We start from the raw sequence: 20,821 nt of genomic DNA, 5'->3' as shown, positions 1-20,821 counted from the left end.
ATAGCAAGGCACGCCAAAATACCATTTTTGCGAAAGAGAATTTCTCAAATCATATTATGAAAATATATAACGTTCAAGAGACTAAAATAAAAAAAAATGCAACAAAACTCGAAACAATGTCAATAAAAGTTTACCGAAAGACGAAATATTTGACGGAATGAGGAGATACCTCATTCCGTCAAATATTAAGAACTCATAAATATTTTACGCTTCAATGCTCAAGTTCGATGCACGATTGTTTTTGAAGCGTGGTTTTGTCTACTGGATTGGAGACCCTCACGCAATTATGTATTTCAAAACATTTCATTTATAAATAAACACACGTGTATAAGCGGATGTACACAATCAATAGCTGCTATAAAATTAACATAATATCGTAAGTTATTGGCCTTTCAAATGATTCAACTGTTTGATGATAACATATGAACTTTATCAAGGAATTCCGAAACTCACGGGTAGCAATAAGCGACAAAGTCCAAATAAGTAAGTAGACTAGTCTCATACTACGCTATAGTGGCGTGACTCGGCTGAACCAATCGCAATCGTGGACATGATTAGATAAATTATGCGCCGGATACCAACTTAATTAATGTAATAACGAGATAGGCACGCAACGTGGACTATTAATATAATGATATAATATTGTTCGCCTGGTCATCCGATACTTATTATGGTAAGTTAGATATACAAAGAAACGTGCTAATACGTCTATTTTTGGTCAACCCTCCATATCATCTACTCGTAACATCGTCACGCCTTGGACAAACGTTCTCTATCGGCCTGACAAGATTTGAAGATAATAAGATTTTAAAAATAAGCATGCATTGTTAGTAAATTATTATTAAAAAAATAAACGTACAATAAACAAGTCTTATGTTGTGCATTGAGATTTCCGTATACATTTAAACAATACATACAAAATACAAATATATACTTATATTATCATTATACATAATTATTTAATTACACTACAATGTACACTTTGCCATCTATATTTATGTAGGCGCTAATTTTCTTGTTTCTTTTGCGAGAGGAGGAAAATCTCTATACTGGTAACTCTAAAAGGTTTTCTAACGACATAAGGACATGGGCCATGGCGACCGCAAATACTACGCAACAACAATCGCGGGGCGTCTCATAACGAGGCTCGAACCTCGTACGGGCTGTGCTTGGGGGTTGGAGGGAAGATTATTTACAATCTGATAGTTCGATGGACTTTTGACAAAAGAATTAACACACTCACCGGCGAATGCAGTAATGTATGTATGTAAGTGTATAATTATGTTTGTGGGTATGTATGTGTGTGTGTTAGTGTATTCGAGGTATGTCAGTCCATCCGTTTGCGAGTGTGAGTGGAGTGAGAACGTTTACAGGACAAGGACTCACGTCTCGTCAGGCATTAGACAATTTGTGTACTTGGTTGTTTTCTAATTGGCGGGCCGCTGGCCATCGTACGATTGACGAGTGACGAGTGCCAGTCTGCGCACCTTGACCGCGCCTACGCCTACGAACGAGGTGTGTATGCGTTTGTGTTTGTTTGGTGTCGCGTTCACGCTTTTATGTAGTTATCCGAGTCTACCGTGACGTGCCGGGAGCTCCTCAGTAGGTTCAGACTGTGGTGTAGTTTGTAGTGGCATCTGGGTACACCCATATGCCTTCCTAACCAAGATGTTCGGATGGCTAGGCACCTTGTTAAGGAAGTGTCGCGATATCTCCTTCAAGTGTTGAGCGATGGACGGCAGCTCAAAATCGCAACGTAGTTCCGTTCCGGATGAACTACTTGCAAACTAAAATAATTAATTGGTTTCTGAGATCAACACTTTATTTTTAATATTTTCTTCAATTTACTGATACTTGACAGTGCCCGAATGTCAATAAAGTCATTTAGGCTAAGTACCTATTTCGGATTATGTAAACAGGATTAAAGTATGGTATGGAGTATGGGCGCTACCAAGCAGTACATGAAACAAGAGTAACTAACTGGCTGGAACTTGGAAACGGAAGTTTCAACACAACACAAATTTTAAACTGAAATCAATGTTCGAACTTCGAATTGACATTTGTCAATTTGATTGACAGTTTGTTAGTGGCTCTTCAAGGAAGTGCACGTTCATTTGTATTTTAAAATTAAACTGTATAAATTTTCTTGTGTATTTAAATAATGCGTATATATCAATCGGCTGAGAAAAAAAATTAAAGTGTTGTGAAACGTGTCAATAAAAATGAATAACGGCCAAAAAAAGAAGGAAATACGAGTATGGTGTGATGGATGGTAAGTTCAAACTGGTTATTTTTTTGCGTGTATTTAAAAATAAGTCGCAAGTATGAGATGAAAAATCAATTACAAACCTACTACTATTAAAAATTATACGATGTCATCCCAAATTACCGTAGAGCTATATTAATTTCTTCTGTTAAATTATACCTGCTCACTTTTTAAATTGATCAAAATCGAGTAAGATAAAATATTTTTTTTTCAAATGAAAGCGTTCTTAGTTATTATTTTTTTTGAGCTAAAATAAAAAATGCCTATCTAGAAGGCAACTTTGCACTATAGCCATTTTATTGCCATACAAACCAATATTAAATTGTATTTTGCAAATTTAGTATCAGTTTGAGAATATAATCAATAAGTGCATTACCTAACCTTCTGCAACCAAGTGGATATATCTAAGTGCTATTGAAAAAATATAAGTAATTAATTGCCTTGTCATCACATAGATACTGAACAAATAGATGTGTAGTCCAAATAAAAATGTATAGTTTGTCATCATTAAGCAGAAAGAAATCATTTTTGTTATATGGATAGGAATAGAGAACCAACTAGACGGTAAACATATATGACAAAAGAGTCCCAAATCTGTAGCATGTGAATAATTCATTATTATCAATTTAGCATGAAATTATATCATGTGTTTATATGTTCTTATATTAAGCCCTCTAAAACACATATATGTGTTAATAAGTGTCTAAAACCCCAAAGCATTATTAATGCTGCCCAGCTTTAAATATTACTAGCTGACTCGACAGACGTTGTTCTGTTCATAATAAAAAAAAACTCTTGCGGGTGGAATTTCATAAATATATAGGTGAAAATCTACTATACATATCTATATATATAAAAATCAATTGCTGTTCGTTAGTCTCGCTAAAACTTGAGAACGGCTGGACCAATTTGGCTAATTTTGGTATTGAATTATGTGTCCAGGGAAGGTTTAAAAGGTGAATAAATAGGAAAATGCTGCTAAATTAAATAAAAATAACAAATTTGTTTTTCCTTTGATGTGTCCATACATAATTTCTATCAGAGAATTTATTGACACACGGTTTGACAGCTCTGCTGTGAAACAATTTCATTACGACAGCACAATGCATATTTTACGAAGTAATTTTTATTTATGTATACAAGGTCCACCAACACAGAATACACAAGACAATTCATAAGATTGTAACATAAATTTCAAAAATCTTGTTCCTGCAATTACAGTGAACACATCATGCACATTAACATACAAACAATTTAGTTGTTAATTATATAAAAGTAAATTGAAGTCCTATAACGCTAACATGTTAAAACAATATAAAGAGATAAATTAATTCTACAAATCATTACAAGCTAAAATACAGTCACTTCAATATAATCACTAAAATACTATAGTATAGGTACAATATATCTTGTCTATGCATTTTTTATTATAAATAAGGTCATTACATTTTACTAATCAGAGTGTCAGGTTTCTCTTAAATTGTCTCCATCTCCAAAAACATCTATAGATCGCTTGTTTGAAATTATAGTATTGTATTGACGCAACAGCCTATTCAGTGGGGAGTTAAATCCGAGATTAGAGGTTGCTCGATCAGGTATAAACGGTTTATATTTTGCCAGTTGAGGAGCTCTAGTTGGCATGTGAATATTTATCTTGCTCAATAGCTGCGGGCAATCCAACATCCCATTAATGATTTTATATAAAAATGTTCATGGATTTGCCTACGATCCTCCAAGGATATCATTTTATAATTTGCTAGCCTGCTACTATAGCTGTCGAGATGTCTCGTTTTTAGGCGAAAGCTAATAATTTTTAGAAATTTTTTTTGGATACTCTCAACGTGTTGTATATATTTGTTATGATAAGGGTTCCACACAACAGAACAATACTCAAGACAACTTCTCACCAGCGCATTATATAGTACAATCATTGTTTTGATGTTATGATATATTATTGACAAATTATTAAAACATTATTTTATTTACAATGTCTGTTGGGTCAGCTAGTTTATATATAGATATAAAGTTGTAGCTTTTAATATTTTGAGTGCATATTTTAACTTAAGCATCTATAGTGCAAAGCTGTAATAGTTCTAAGCTGTTGCCTCTCATCCACCAATGCCGGGGCTGGTTCAATCCCTATTATATACCAATATTTTCAAATTCTTATGAATACTTATATCCTGCTCAACCTCAACTGCAATCAAAAGTAGTGTATAATGTTCGCCAACTCACGCTGGGCCAGTAGGCTCAATAGCTAAAGAAAAAGGCTGGTATTCTAGGCCTGTATAGTTATAAACATACCTTTATTTTAATTGTGAGTACTGGGGAGGGTAATCATTAAGGCTAAAAAAGGTAGTCTTGACTAAAAACATCTATTTTTCAATTTAATTAGATATTTTCATTACTGTATGGTTGTTCTATATTTGCTATGATTTATTTTTTTATCACAATATTATATTTATATTTTAACATGTAAAACAGATTTTCTTCTTATCCTGATACTGAATAGGTCTTTGGCGCCAAATACACTTCAATAATATTCTTATTAAAACTAGTTAAGGAAACTTCATATTATTTATATACTATAGATTTTAAACTAGATTTTATTTTGTAAAAATTTCATGTCTTTTACATGTTATTATTTAAGTGCTGTTTTGTTTCCAAAAATTTTAATAAAATAAAAACATGCAATACATTGTGACAGCCCTAATCCTTATGTCCACTGGTTCATTGCCCACTTGGAACTCGTAAATTTAAACATTTCCATAGCATTAGGAAAAATAAGACGTATCTATCATTTTTTTATTTTTATTGCAGCTATGATATGGTACATTTTGGACATGCAAATTCACTCCGGCAAGCAAAGGCCCTTGGTGATGTATTAATAGTCGGTGTACACACTGATGAAGAAATTGCAAAGCATAAGGGGCCACCCGTGTTTACTCAAGAAGAACGATATAAAATGGTCAAGGCTATCAAATGGGTAGACCAAGTTGTCGAGGGTGCGCCATATGTGACTACATTAGAGACTTTGGACAAATATCAGTGTGATTTTTGTGTACACGGAGGTTGGTAATAGTCGTTTCATTTGAAATTTGTTAACATCTATATATTAAGAGACAAATTTCATCTCCCGTGATGATGGTACCCCCTCTACTTTCATTACATCAACTCATTTCCGTGGCTTGCGAATTTCTGTGTAACCACAGATATGTTTTCATGTCAGCTGTTGAGGTGAATGCTAGAGACGCAGCAAGACTAGTTTTGAAACATTCTCCTAATACAACACTTTTTCTTAAAAATAGCCATAAAATGTGTATAAAATTATATAACAAATTGCCTGAGGACTTGAATATACTGTCAAATAAAACATTTATACCAAGACTGTTTAAATGGCTGCTTGAAAATATTTTTTATAGTAGGATTAATGAATATATTATAATATTTAAATAAGAGTTAAGTTTAAATATATTATGATTACCATACCCTTTTCCAAAGAAAAATAACTAATTTCATTACTACTCTCCCCTTGTGAAAACCCACAGATACTAGGATATTCACAAGTTTACAATCCACCTCCACTCAATTTAGTGATGTCAAATTTTGGAAGGTACAGACGCAATCATCTGGTAGCTACCCCCTCAATCAATGGGCTATAATATTATTTCTGTGCTAAACTAGTTAATTTTAATAGTTAATAGCTTCGGAACAGTTTGTTAATATCTTTTATTCTATAAATATTACCTTTATAGTATAAAAAACCAAAATAACTTTGATTTTTAGATGATATAACGGTCACAGCGGATGGAATTGACACATACCATTTAGTAAAAGAAGCCGGTAAATACAGGTAGGCTGAGCATTAATTAACCTCTAGTGAATGTTATTAATGATTTCCTTAGAAATACAAATCAGTAATACCTAAAATTATATATTTTTCAGGGAAGTATCAAGAACAGCAGGTGTCTCAACAACAGATCTAGTTGGCAGGATGTTACTACTCACCAGAGAACATTTCAAGTAATTGTTGGATTTTTATTATTTATTTATGTAGAGGAAACAAACAGAATTGCAATCGTAAATAGAAGCAAACCTAAAAACTAATACTTTCATGAATCAAGTCTCCAAAAAATATTTTTGCTTTTGTTCAATGGTAACAATATAAACCACAAAAATAAAAAAAGGTATACAAATTGAACATAATAATGACTTGATTATATAAGTTACAACAATATGAAGGCTAACAAAAATTTATAATTCTATTAGAGATGTTACATATTTTATGATACATTACCCAAATTTAAGAAATGAAACAAGCATTAAGATAATGTTAAGGCCTTAAATTATAAATTGTAATAACTATGCACTTCTTTTTTTTTTTGGAAGATTATACATACATACATACACACTCACGACGTGTTCCCGTCGGGGTAGGCAGAGACAATAGAATGCCATTTGCTTCTATCCTAACAAACCTCACACGCTTCCTCTATTATTACTCTTTTCATACATGCTCGCCGTTTGCGAGTGCTTCGGACCTCTCCTTTTCTCAAAACGTCCCCAATTTGGTCCACGAATGTTCTACGAGGTCTCCCGCGACCGACTTGCCCACACACTTGCCTTATATATTTGATGCGTCATTCTTTCTTCACTCATTCGCTCCACGTGTCCAAACCATTTCAGCATTCCTTTTTCAGTCCTTGTCACAACATCCTCTTTCAAACAACAGCGCGCTCGTATTATCGCATTCGGAATTTGGAATTTTGGAAAATGATGTGACTCCTTTAATAAGTTATATATCTAATATTGTGAAGTTGTATAGATTTAAGTATTTTGTTTTTATTTAACAATTTGGTAGGCCTAATTAATATAAATATAATAGAAAAAGTCGTTTTGACTACAAACTCTTATAACACAATACAAAAATGAATTGAATCGTTAAAGATACGAAGAAAATGAGACGGCTAAAAAACAGTAATTATTTTTCATTATTACAAAGCGAAAAGTTTGAATTTTTTTATTTACGTAAACTTTTTAAAGCATTTGTCATAAAATGTTTATAAAAACAAATGCGCAATATCTTCGATCTAAAAAAAAATACATTTCGTAAGTAATTAAAAAATGCGCTAGTAGTAGATGCTATACAGGGTCAAAGAGACTCGCGATCATCTTCGTCATCCTCAATATCAGGGGTGCTCAAGCTTGAACTGCTGGCAAACTACCTCAAAATTGTTAGACTACGATCGATCGGCTCTGAGAGGCTTCAAGTATGTGTGATGAAGGATTGTCGTCTAGGTAGAGTGTCACGATGACATAGATATTAGTTTTGCGCAAAATATGCATTTTTTTTAGTCAAGGTAAGCGTAGGTCTGCTCTTAAATGTCAATGAAAAAACTCATAATTATTATTCAAAGTTGGGAGTTAGTATTGGTTCTTACAAAACAAACGCGTTCTAAAGTTCTAAGCTTAACTAAAGAGCGACTTTGGATGTTGAATCCATGCATGACACTACATGTCCTGAGCATACTTTTCATAAGATGGTACGTAATTACCGATTTTAGTTTATCATACCGGATTTTTTCTCGAGATCGACTCAAAAAGCACTCGCGATCGAACGTTTGAGCACCCCTGCTCAATATACTCTTTAATATTATAATAAAGCCTTGTCATTAAAACATGTGTCTTGAATATTTCGTCAGACAATTCTGTTATGATCGTGGGCATATTTATAGTAGTTCCCAATAATGGCTTATTTGCCTTACTATTTCTAAAACTGCGTATAGCAATTTTATTAACCGACTTATTAGCTTTAATTATGCAGTTCACACTTTTCAACATATTTAGGCATATTTTTCCTATTCAACATAATATTTTGATTAGATTATTCTGATGGCACTGTAAGTATATTTATTTCTTATAATTTTGTAATCAGTCTCGATTCCAAGATTTTGACTTCCAAGACCGTATACATAGCGCGAACTGCACTTTTTATAAAATGGAGATGCTATCTATATCGGCCGCCGTATCCCAGAGCAGAATACTGTAAGACATAATAATAGCCGTAGAAATATGCAAAATATACCAATCTAGCCGTTGCTATATCCGATAGTTGCCTAATTTTTCAAACGGTGTAGGAAGCTGAACTTAATTTAGATGACAATTTCTCAATATAGGGGCCCCAATTGCTATTGAGAATCTAATGGAACTCCTAAGAACACTTTATCAAGTACACTATCCAGGGTTACATTTTAAAGTATTTGTTCAGCAAATGTAAAATTTTATAGAGAGTATTTGATACATTTAGTTTTTCCTGTATTCAACAATAGATTATTTGGGGAAAACCAGTTAGAAATAACGTTGAGGGCATTATAATTAGTTTCAATTGTATCTTTATCTTTTCTATTTACTTTAAATGTTATTTTATCAGCGGCAAATCAAATTGTATCTGACATTTTATCTACTAGATATTATGGAAGATTATTGATATAAACTAGAAATAGGAAAGGACCCAGTATTGAACCCTGAGGCACTCCTATTATATGGAGGATCCTACAGACGTGACACCTTCTATGGACAAATAGGAAATTATCAGATCCAAAGATGTTCCAGAAGCGAAGAGTTATTTACTTGAAAAGTATACTATATATAAGTTATTATAAGGTTCTTTTACACTGTGAGATATTTTTGTCTTATATAATGTATCAAGTAAAGTAGTATCACTAATCATACATAAGAATTCATTTTCATTCACAGCTCACAAATACAAACAATTTAATTATATATTATTATGGAAGGGACTAAGTTGTCACCATCGGTTTCATCCGCGTATAATACCTCTTTCTCATAAAATACCTATTGTTGCGTTAACAGATTGGCCACAACCTTGCCGCTAACAACGGCACTTAATCGCGGAATGGCGAGCGGTAAAATAAATGAACTAAATTGTTGAATCACGTCACGAGGCGCCGCAAACGGCGATTTTTGCCGAGCGAATAACTACAGCGGCGAGCGGTTCGTGGCGCGGAGCAAACAAATGTACGGGCGACTTAATGCGATCACATGACAGTTGACACAGAGCAGTGCGGATAGCGGTACAGGAGTGACGAACCGAGCGGCGACCTGCGAAACAAAATATTTTTGACGATTTCTAGCGATAATGAACAGAGAAGCATTTATCGGCCGGTTATAAGAGTCAAAATAGCCACAGCTTAAAAATATGTTGCTTGTGGCGGCGTCTTAAGGCGGGTCATTACCTTCCCTTAAATATGGTCGAGAGAAGGCCATGCTCGTAAACGGGTGCTACTTGTCATGTTTTTCAAAATTTAAAGTAATTTTATATATTTATTTATAGTTTTATAATTGCTACTAAAATGCTCGCATAATATCTTTAATTGTTTAAAGTTTGTGTGGATTAATCCATCTACTGTACTCAATAGATCTAGTGATTTTTATTAATTTACATTTATTTTTTTTCAACTTACTCGTGTATATATCATTCAGTACTTGACGTTGGAGTATTCTTGTTGCATCTTTTTACATAATATATTGAAATTAAAATAATTAATTAAAATATCTTACTTAAAATATGAACGGCTTTCGAGAGAAAGCAGAGCCTTTAGATAAAGACTTTACCTCGGTCGCAGTTGTAAACGCTCTAGACAGTACGTGTCATGGCCGCCGCTTTGCTCGTCGCTTCGCCCTAAGCTGCCGCTGTAGCGAATGGCTCGTGGCCACGCCGTAAGAAATAAGCATATGATATTGCAAACTTTTTTCCCGACTTTGTGAGAGAAAGCTGAAACGATGCGGCCCTTGACTTTGACTTTAAATAAATATATAAAAAAAAAATTAATCCCCAGATATACTGCGTTGATATAAAACTGAAGCGCACAATTAAACTAGCTTTATGTAGAGATTAGTATAGATATGCAACCGTTAGAAATAATAGTGATAAAATATTAATAATGTAGAGATATAACATAGTAGAGATCACCACGAACTGTTTGCATTGTAAAAACTGACCTAGACATCTAACAGCAACAATGCAACTGGGTCAATGATATGCAAAATGGTGTTAAAACGATTATTCGTGTAAACCGCGTTTAAAAATTCTATAATTTCGTTAAATTTTTGTAATCGCGTTTTTTTTTGAGTAAATATAACTATATAGATTTACAAAGAACAATAATAAAAATAGTTAAAAAAAAACAGTCTTTGGTTGAAAGGATAATGGTTGAAATTTAAAATGAACATCAATTCCTGCCTTATCGAAGATAGATGAAAAATTATATAAATTAACAAAAATCTTATTTTGCAAATTGAAAAATGGAATAATTTAATCAATTTAATGTAGTGTCCTCGGTCCTCCATAAATCTACGAAGTTTGAACGAAATCTGGCCGTTTAAAGTGGGTTAAAATCGCGCCCAAATGAGTCGGTTACAAACAAACATACATATACATTCTTCTTTAAGTTTGTCTTTAAGATACAGAAAATTAATGCAAGTATTAAGAATTGTCAACTTACAATACAAGTATTGCCATATAAAGAACATTTTATTGTTTTAAAAATTTATAACAAAATCACCCGCATCATGCATTCATTAAATTCATTGATTGATAAGCTATAGTACTTCCTAATTCTAGGAGAGGTGACAAGGAATATTCAGTTGCTCTGGAGCATTCTTCTAATCTTGGCACCGACTCTACAGCCAGGTCCCCCTATACAGGATGTTCTCAGTTCCTGCCGACGACACAGAAAATTATACAGTTTAGTAGTGGGTTGTCACCGAAGCCAACTGACAGAGTAAGTGTTTTTTTTATTACTATCTGACCCAGGAAATGTTTTATTGCCATATTGAGTATCAAAAAATCAAGTATTAAACTTATATATTTAATATTAAGGTTATAAAAAATAGATGACGACCGATTCTCAGACCTTCCAAATATATCGTACATAAAATTTATCGTACTACAATAATCATTATATTCGATTGACATCTTGCAACTCTATTGCGTATCTGTGGATGGAATAGAATAATATTAAAATCGCGATACAAAAATAGGTGTAGATCGTAGACTGGTGAAAATTTGAAGTTGTACGTATTTTTTAATGCTGAATCATAATAAAAATAAATTGTAAAGAAAATATTTAGTGGTGAGTGATTCATTTAGGGGTATGAAAAATAGATGTTGGCCGATTCTCAAACCTACCTTATATACACACAAATTTTCAAACAAGTTTTGCCGTTTCGGAGGAGTTTAGTAAAAACACCGGGACACGAGAATTTTATTAAAATTATTTATTTCGATATATGTAATAATATGTATTTAAATTACCTACACAAAATATTTGTGTCCCATGGTATTGACCTTCGTTTATTCATTATATATACGAAAGCCTTGGACTTGGGACTTCGGTATTATCTAACACTGTTTAAGCAGAAAATGTACCTAATCCACGCTTACTAATGCCTGGTTCCTATAAACAAGAAATGTATTTTGGTATGGCCACTAATATTTACTACGCGATGAATTTGAATACTGTTTCAATGAAACACCAACTGTAGTGACATTTTACTGATACATCGCCAATAACGGATGAGAGGGCTACCGATAACTGTCAGTAAGACATTTGTATGGAAAGAACGATATTGGTGTTTCTATAACATTCTTTACGGTGAGTTAACTGTTAAAAGTAGCAGTCTTGTCATTCAATAACCGTTATATTCGGGAGATAAGTTGCATTGCGTTCCTATTGTATCTTTTCTTTGGTATGCGGATAAATTACTGGAAGAATTTGAATTCATATAAATTTTAATAAATATTTCGTCTAGACAAGCAGTAATTTTAGCAATCACTTTGTAATTTACACTTATTTAAAAGGGTCTAGTGTATTATATTCAATTTATTTTAATATCTTTCACATAGCTTATTTATATTATTACTAGTGGACCCGACAGACGTTGTCCTGTACACACGTCTTAAATTTGAAAAATCGGTCCAGCCGTAAGGAGGAGTTCACTAACATACACATGAGCAGGAAAATTATATTATGTGGACGGAATTTAGAATCTAAACCAATCTCAAATTCACTGGAACACACAAAAAATCATCAAAATCGGTCCAGCCGTTTAGGAGGTAGTTCAATTGTGAATCTAAACCATTCTCGAATCCACCTTAAGACACACAACAAATTTCATCAAAATCGGTCCAGCCGTCTAGGAGGAGTTCAGTGACATACACACGCACATAAGAAATATATATATAAAGATAGAGTATCGGTACTAAATTGAATAAAAAGGCATTTATTTTCTCAAAATTGATTCCTTTAGAATTCTTTTTGATGTCATTTCTAATAACTACTAAATACTTCTACTGCTTCGGAAACAAATGGCGCTCTGAGAGAGAAGAAGTGGCGCAAGAAACTCTCCCAGCATTCTTCTTTTTGCGCTTTTTTCAATAAAAATATACAATATTGGACAGTCATTTCCATCGCTATAAAATAATCATAATCTAGTCCCAGGCTGTCCGATCATTTAGATATTCAGCAGTGGAGTAATAGGATTTACGACAGAAAATATTTAAATTTATTTATAATGCCTGAACAGTGGCTGGGACTTTATAATAGAAGTGTATATATTTACCCTTAAAGCTATTATAATATTACTTACGTATCGTTTCAGGAAATATGGAATCAGTCCATTACACCAGTTAGGTATTACTTCGTGAGAGAGATGAGATCCATGGAGCGTACTAAGACTTTGCTCAGACTTTCCTTACGTAATAAAACTTTTTGCTATGGGTGTTAAAAAGCGAACTTGGCTTTTGCATTGGGCTGTCTTAGCTTAAGCTGAGCATTTCAGATGTAAATTGACTATAAAAACAATCAAATTAACATAAAAATAATTGCGCCAAGCTTAAACTCAGCTAAATTTAACGTAATTAAAGTCTGAGTAAGGAATAATAGCAAATGGCGAGACGTAGGAAACAAAGCAAACTTTGATCAAATGTTATGAGTGTACCTTAAGTGTTAATTAATTGATTGAAGAGTACTCCTGAGGATGGCTCGTGTAGTCGTGAAACACGCGTCCAATTGATCGAAGACAAGTCTTAGAGATATTAACACTTAAGATAAATAACGTTTAGATAATTATGCGTTTTAGCAAAACAACGTTATTTAAATAAAACACTTTTTAAAGGATTAAAACGCGTATGTGTTTTTCACATTCGTTTTTGCGTAAAAGTTAAATTTTTATTATTAATTCAGATAACCCGACGTTTCGTGACCTTTTCAGAGCAATTTTTCAGGCGGTTAGCATTTACGGACAGTGTCATAATTTTGCAAAAAAAAAACCATCTGTTTACCAACCAGCAAATACTACCTCCGAGGCAACAAATGGCGCTTAATTTCATAATAATAACTATTATAAATACTATCTCGACTCCTGGCAACCGTAGTCCCCTGAAAAGGTGCTCTGAAAATATCACGAAATGTCGGGTTAGCTAAAATAATAATAAAAATGCGATTTTTACGCAAAAACTAATGTGAAAACCTAGTTACAATTACACACGTTATATGTGACACTCGCGTTAAAAACTACTAAAATAACGAAAAAAAAAATTCGTGTGTAACGTAAAAAAATTATAACCTCACGTTTAAACCTCAAAATATTTCTGAATGCTAATCTTAAATATAAAATTCTCGTGTCACAATGTTAGTTACCTTACTCCTCCGAAACGACTTTACTGATTTTTACCAAATTTTATATGCATCAATAGGTCTGAGAATCGGCTATTATCTATTTTTCATCCCCCTAAATGTTAAGGGTTTAAAACCCCTAATTTTTTTTGGACGTAATTTTTTGTGATACAGCGTTAAAAAATACATGCAATCCTAAATTTTCAACCCTCTACGATGAACCCCTATTTGTGTATCGCGATTTTTATATCATTCTGTTCCATCAACAAATCCTCTATGAGGTTGCAAGATGGCAATGGATCAATACTTACAATAATTGTAGCACGATAAATTTGGTAGGTCTGAGAATCGGTTGCATCTACTTTTTACACCCCAAAATTTTTTTATTACATTATACAACGTTTGCTGAGTCAGCTAGTAATATAATATATTTTTAACAGGTGGTGTACGTCGCTGGCGCTTTCGATCTGTTTCATGTCGGCCATCTTGATTTCCTGGCGGCCGCACATAAGCAGGGCGACTTCCTCATCGTGGGCCTCCATACTGACCTCGAAGTCAACCGCTACAAGGGCTCCAACTACCCCATCATGAATCTCCACGAGAGAGTGCTATCTGTACTCGCGTGTAAGGTAAACATTATTTTTGCAAGCTTTTCGAACCAACCATTCGAGTGACTTATCGTTGACAAAATCTTGTATGCTTTGTTCAACTCGCAACTTGTGACTTCATTTATAGGATCTAATTTACAGTTGATTATCAACCCCAATATTTGCATATTAGTAAATTGATTTGAGATGTCACTCTTGCGAATCTAAACAATTAAACTAAATTTCAGAAGTGAGGGTTACCACTTTAAAAAAATAACAAATTGTGTAGCTTTTCTTTAAGTTGCAATAATTATCTAAATTTTTTTTTGAGGTATCTTGAGTGTAAATTCCGCTAATATATTTTGTGTTCAATTCGAGACGTGTCTCGTGAGTCTCGTGCCAGAATTTGGCGTAGCAACATCTTCTGAGGATGCCTCGTGTAGTAGAACCGTTAGCACAAAGGGCGAAATGACCACTCCCTCGAACTTAACCGTTAAGCAGTAACGTTAGTTCTTGCAAATCTAAACAATTTGTTGTCTTTTAAAATAATAATCCTCACTTCTGGGATTGATTACACAAATAAAACTGAAAACAAAATTTTATGAACGATGTCGGACTCGAATCCGCGACATCTCGCGTTCCTTGCGAGCGCTCTTACCAACTGAGCCAACCGTTCGAGTGACGTATCGGTGATAAAATCTTGTGTGCTTTGTTCAACTCTCTGGTTGTGCTTTCATCTACAGGATATACTTTACATTTGATAACCTGCTCAACCCCAATATTTGCATATTAGGAAATTGACTAGAGATGTCGCTCTTGCAAGAAATTGATTAGATTTGAATAGGTGTAGTCGTAGATTTTTTAGGTGACAGAACCAGCTAGTTTTACGATAAGACTGGCTTGGATTGTCAGGATAAGCTCTGAAATTGAATTCTTGGTTGATCAAAATTTGGAAATATCACTAAGAGCGTCAAATAACTTGTAACATTATATCTTTCGTTTAGAAGAAGAGAGTAGTTATTAGTAGTATCATATCGTAGCGTCTCGATGAACGAGCGTTACTTATTTATTTAAACTGATTGCATGTTACAGTTTAACGCCTTAACTACTCTTTCGTTTATGATGAAATTTGGAAAAAAAAATCTTTAGGGAGCGGCGGTATGTAGAATTCGTAATCGGAATTTGTAAAAATCCACGAAGAATTTATACGAAATATTTTGGCATCCTCGTGTTAATTGATCCAATTATGATTAAGTATTCATTGATTATTGATTGATTATACCTACAACCTGATTTGATAACGTGTATTAATTGAAGTCACGTGACCGAGTCGCGCTATCGAAATGTATCGGATGATTGTAAACAACAGCTTAGTGTACTCGCATTGTTTGTAGCTTTTGTATTCACTGATAACGTGTCTGAGCGATAGGATATTGGAATATAATATGGATATGTGCGAGCCGGAATCGCATACGAAGAGTTCCACACCATTGTATACGATAATATGCGATTACTAATTATGACAGTAATCACGACCATCGTGTTCACGAAGCATCTTTACACAAACAATGAGTTCAACCCCTAAGGTTGATGCATCCATTAAAGGATAATTGATATCTAGACAGTCTATTCTTTATTACTTTTTATGAAGTATTGGATATTTAAAACGCATTTAATTAACACAATTCATATATTGGATGCACCAACTTACAAACTAATTTGTTTTGTATATTACAGCCATTGTCAAATACTCTATTGATTGAAAACAATATATAAACAGAAAAAAAAGTAGGTTTAAAAAACCTACTTCAAAAACTGATAAGTATCATATAACTAAATATTTAATTTTATACACCTTTACCTTAAATATTAATAAAATGCTATTATTTATATGTGCTACCTATTGAAAGGTTTTAAGTCGGTGCCAAGCCCTACACAAAATAAAACTTAATATTATAAACAGCTTACTTACTGTAATTATTAAGGTTGTCTGGCCACGCGTGTCTGTCCGCTTGGGTAGTTCTGTTCTAGACGAAGCTATCCCGCTCAAAGTCACGCGTGGCGATTGTAGGTACTTACTATTACATTTGGTTTGGCACCGATTACAAAGCTATCAATATGTACCACATAAAAATAATAGTATTTTATTAATATTAAGGGTAAAGGTGTGTATTAAATTAAATTTTTAGTTATTTGATACTTTTCAGGTTTTGAAGTCGTGTTTTTTAAACGTAGTTTTTTTTTTGCTTTGTAGTATCAGTTAATAATTATAATAAACAATAAACCTGAATGAAAACTCCTAAAAAAGCCGTACACAAAAAACAATTATATCATCGAGGTAAACCAAATTTTTCATAAAAAATGTTCATAAAAGAAAAACTACTTGCCCAAACTATGTAAAATTTTTATGGGACCAAATGGCATCTATTCTGCATCGAAATTACGTAAATCGGATCATAAATTTCAGAGTAATCGGTGTCCATGCATAAAAAAAATACCGATCGAATTGATAACCTCCTACTTTTTGATGTCGGTTAAAAATACGTACAACTCTGTTTCGACATCTTGTCGCTAAAATATACAAGGGTTGTCAGTTATCACATCAGTCAAAGTCAGTCTTCCTTCAGTGTCATGGTATTGAACGACGGCGGCAAGCGTCTAGTAATCTAACATATTATGTAAAAAAAGTTAATATGTTTTAACTGATTGACGAATAAACAAATTATTCAGAAGCACTTAATTACTAAAATAAATACTTTGTGATCCACCAATTGAATAATTATTCCATTAACCAACAAATGAAACATATATAGGCAATAAGACAATGCCTAATAAGAAGAAAACCTAAGAAGAAGATAAATTAATATTATATAGCACTAGTGTTACAGTTAATTTAGTTTAATTTGGCTCCTTTATTCTATAACCATACATCTATCATACACTCACCAAGTATTTTTACTAGTGGTGGGTGCTAAAAGTTATAACAATTAATATTAACTGTTAACCAGAAAATAACATTAACAGTGCTATTAATAAATGCTTTAGGTGACTACATTTAACTTCATAGTTATTAGTTATACTTTGCTTAAGGTCAGGTACCTAATACTTGTGATTTTAAACAATGTTATAATAATTAGCGTTTTGCGTAACATGCTATTTATTTTCGTATTAGCATTTAAACAAGTTAAGCGATATTAACGATTAACCCCAACTCTAATTTTTACCGTACGATATATATCTAGTATAAATCTTTGGTAGACAGTCTACAGACTACAGTATATTTGGATACAGGGTTACGAACAGCTTTGTATGCGTGGTTATGTATTCGAATAAAAATTTTGCAGTCTTATGCGGGCACGCCCTTTTCCCAGGGCACTTCAAAAATAACAATATTTTAATATTTCAGTATGTGCACGAAGTAGTGATTGGCGCCCCGTACAGCGTGACCGCTGACCTAATGGACCACTTTAAGGTGGATGTGGTTTGTCACGGCATGACGCAGATTGCGCCAGGTGTGAATGTAACTGACCCCTACCTGGTACCCAAGGAGAGGAACTGCTTTAAGGTATATAATTTTACATTATGCTAATCGAGCCCGGGGGAAAACCTGTCCATGGAAATTGACCAGTACTGCCTTTTCATTGTGTCATTAATCGTTTAGACAGCACTGTCTTTTAACTACGCTATTAAGCGTTTTAAGGCAGCACTGCCTTTTCCATTTATCGTCTTGATCAGTAAAATGTAAATTGTCCATTAAGTAAGGTTAAGAGTATATTTTAGTTGGGGAGTCCACTTATCTTCATCCACATTAATGGGATATTCTCGAATTTGTATCACCCTCGATGTAACGGAATATACCTATAGAGCACAGTCTCAACTCTCAGCCCATCTTTTAAATCATATAATTTCAAAGTCGCGTAGCTCACTTAATATTATTTACTCATACAATTTTATGTGGATTATATCCTCTATATAATCTGCTTTACTATAGTGAGACTTTTCAAAGAAGTTTTAATATATTTCTTAAATATGTGCTCCTGTGTGAGTCCTAAGTATATGTGGAACGTTATATCATAATTTAATTTTGCTGGTCTTTTGATCTTTCAGATTTTGGATTCCGGCAACACAATGACAACAGAAGACATTGTGCAAAGAATAATAAGACACCGTTTGGAGTTTGAAGAGCGTAATAATAAGAAAGAAAAGAAAGAACTGGCCGCCGTTAAGGCGATCGCGAAGAAATCAGTTAAACAAAATGGCGACTGTAAGATAACACAACAGGAACCCATAAAATCGCATTAATACTATCTGAATATGAGATGCCGGTTGCTTTACTAGTGAAATTAAAATAAATTAATTGTATATCAGAAAAGTTGTATTTGAAGCTGTGAAAACAATAGTTGGTAAAGTTTATTTTTTAATATATCACTTTTGGCGCGCTATTTTGATCATTTTGACATATATAGTGACGTGACAATTATGTCAAATTACTATCAAGTAGAATTAATACATTGCCATATTTATATAGATAATAGGATTTTTTTTAAATTATTAAGCGCGCCGCATGAATATATATATCCCTAATAGATGTATAGAAGAAAATTATTTGCAGGTGCATTTTAATTTATGTACAATAGATGTAATGTTTCCTATCCAGCTGTTAAGTAAATATGAATGTGTGAGAGAGATAAAGCGATTGTTCAGCTATTGGTTGTCTCTTTCTAGTACTCGGATTGGCCCACGCTGGCGTGAGCGAATGATTTCTTCCAAAGTTCCAGTGCCTCTCCAACTAGCTGGCTGTGATCTCTACAATTCACCCGATATGTTGCGCGGTTTTAAAACGACTTCTTTCCCTCGTCCAACAGTTCTTCTTCCCATCAAAGGCAACCTTTGATATTTTTTATTGAATCACAGCTGATACTAGAAGTTCTTATAAAATATGTCCCCTATGTGTCTGTGTGAGTGGAAAATGTGATAAACACAGAGATCCACCTTGTTGATCTTCCATAAAACTGATTAAATTACCACCCTCGAGACTTGGAAAATATATTAATTTAAAAAAATCTGTCAAGTCCTTGATCTTTGAAGATGAAGGGATAGAAGAGGCAACCTACTTGCTGCACGGCCACTTTGTATGTTATTACATTCTCTGTGTATATGGTGTTAATTGTTTACTTATGTACCAAAGATGATATAATAGTGATCATTGTTTTGTATGTGATATTTAAATTAATGGCATTATTTTTTAACTTATATTCCAAGAAGATTGTTGTTTGGCGCACTATTTACACAATTATATTTGTACACATATTATTAAAATTTATTTATTCCATTGTTTATTACGAGATATTTATTTTTTTCTATCAGATTTATTGCATTTAATTGGGGATTTGGGAGTGAATAAGGAAGATAATTCATAAATATAATTTAAGTACTTAAAGGAATTAGTTACTCCGAAGTTGAGTTTTCATTTAAAAATTTCGGTGACGTCACAATACATGATAATCTTCCCACGGCAAATGGCGCTGTTTCTATTAGCTAAAATTCCGTACTTACAGTCTTATTATTGAATTAAATCTTTTATATATATATTATAATGTAATAATGGAAATAAAATGTGGTAATGGTGGTTGTTAGAAATATATTTAATCCGTATTTTATATAATATATTCCCTTTTAAATGTGAATTCATAATCCAATTACAAGATTATAACGCGCTTTTTTTAATAAGCTGCTGTGATTTTTATTGGGTATTTATGCCCTTTTGCCTAGAAAGTTTTTGTAAATACAATATTGTAACACTGTATATTGTATATATAATTTTATTCAGTTTGCTTTTTATTCAATACTAATCATCACAATCATTCTTATTTATATTATACTTATTATGTAGATTGTGAATTTATTTAGGTATAATTTTAAATTGAATATCTTAAAATTGTATCAACTAATTAAATTCTTGTAATAAATGTATAACATTTGGGTTAATACTTTTGATGAATTTATTTAATTACCTTGACACAGTGAACGCATATGAAACATGGAAGCAGTCTTGTCTCACTATCTACAGTTCAGTAAGCCAAAAATTCAAAAAATTAAGTCACAATACAGCAAACTAGAACAAATAAACTACATAAAATAGAGTGTTTTTGATGTTGATTCTAGATCGATATTATTGGTCATGCGCCCAAGGTGATTAACTTCCATTCCCAATATACTTTCTACAGATAGAGATAAATTACTACCTTCTACTGTCAATAATCTGAAGC

The 20,821-nt window shown here is 33.1% G+C and overlaps 1 protein-coding gene across 2 annotated transcripts; it reads left to right on the top strand.

Annotated features, from left to right (window-relative positions):
• Positions 1–2,069: 2,069 nt before the first annotated feature.
• On the top strand, positions 2,070–20,513 carry LOC126972471 (ethanolamine-phosphate cytidylyltransferase). Of its 2 annotated transcripts, none has more exons than XM_050819267.1 (8): positions 2,070–2,272; positions 5,087–5,337; positions 6,053–6,119; positions 6,212–6,289; positions 10,914–11,070; positions 14,406–14,594; positions 17,959–18,117; positions 18,660–20,513. In XM_050819267.1, the coding sequence occupies exons 1-8, from the start codon at positions 2,223–2,225 to the stop codon at positions 18,852–18,854; spliced, it is 1,146 nt and encodes a 381-aa protein (XP_050675224.1). In that variant the 5' UTR covers positions 2,070–2,222; the 3' UTR covers positions 18,855–20,513. The 2 variants fall into 2 exon arrangements, with proteins under 2 accessions (XP_050675224.1, XP_050675223.1); XM_050819266.1 differs by having other exon boundaries at positions 2,071–2,272; positions 10,911–11,070; positions 18,660–20,511.
• The last annotated feature ends 308 nt before the right edge of the window (positions 20,514–20,821 follow it).

The sequence above is a fragment of the Leptidea sinapis genome, chromosome 26 (genome assembly GCF_905404315.1).
Source record: "Leptidea sinapis chromosome 26, ilLepSina1.1, whole genome shotgun sequence".
NCBI classification, from domain to species: Eukaryota; Metazoa; Arthropoda; class Insecta; order Lepidoptera; family Pieridae; genus Leptidea; species Leptidea sinapis.
The sequence above is the reverse complement of the archived record's forward strand: the minus strand, read 5'-3'. Positions and strand labels throughout refer to the sequence as shown.

Coding starts and splice junctions, on each gene's coding strand:
- LOC126972471 (XM_050819266.1), top strand. CDS start 2,223: ATGAATAACGGCCAAAAAAAGAAGGAAATACGAGTATGGTGTGATGGA. Junction 6,120..6,211: donor AAAGAAGCCGGTAAATACAG/GTAGGCTGAGCA, acceptor TATATTTTTCAG/GGAAGTATCAAGAACAGCAG. Junction 6,290..10,910: donor CTCACCAGAGAACATTTCAA/GTAATTGTTGGA, acceptor TCCTAATTCTAG/GAGAGGTGACAAGGAATATT.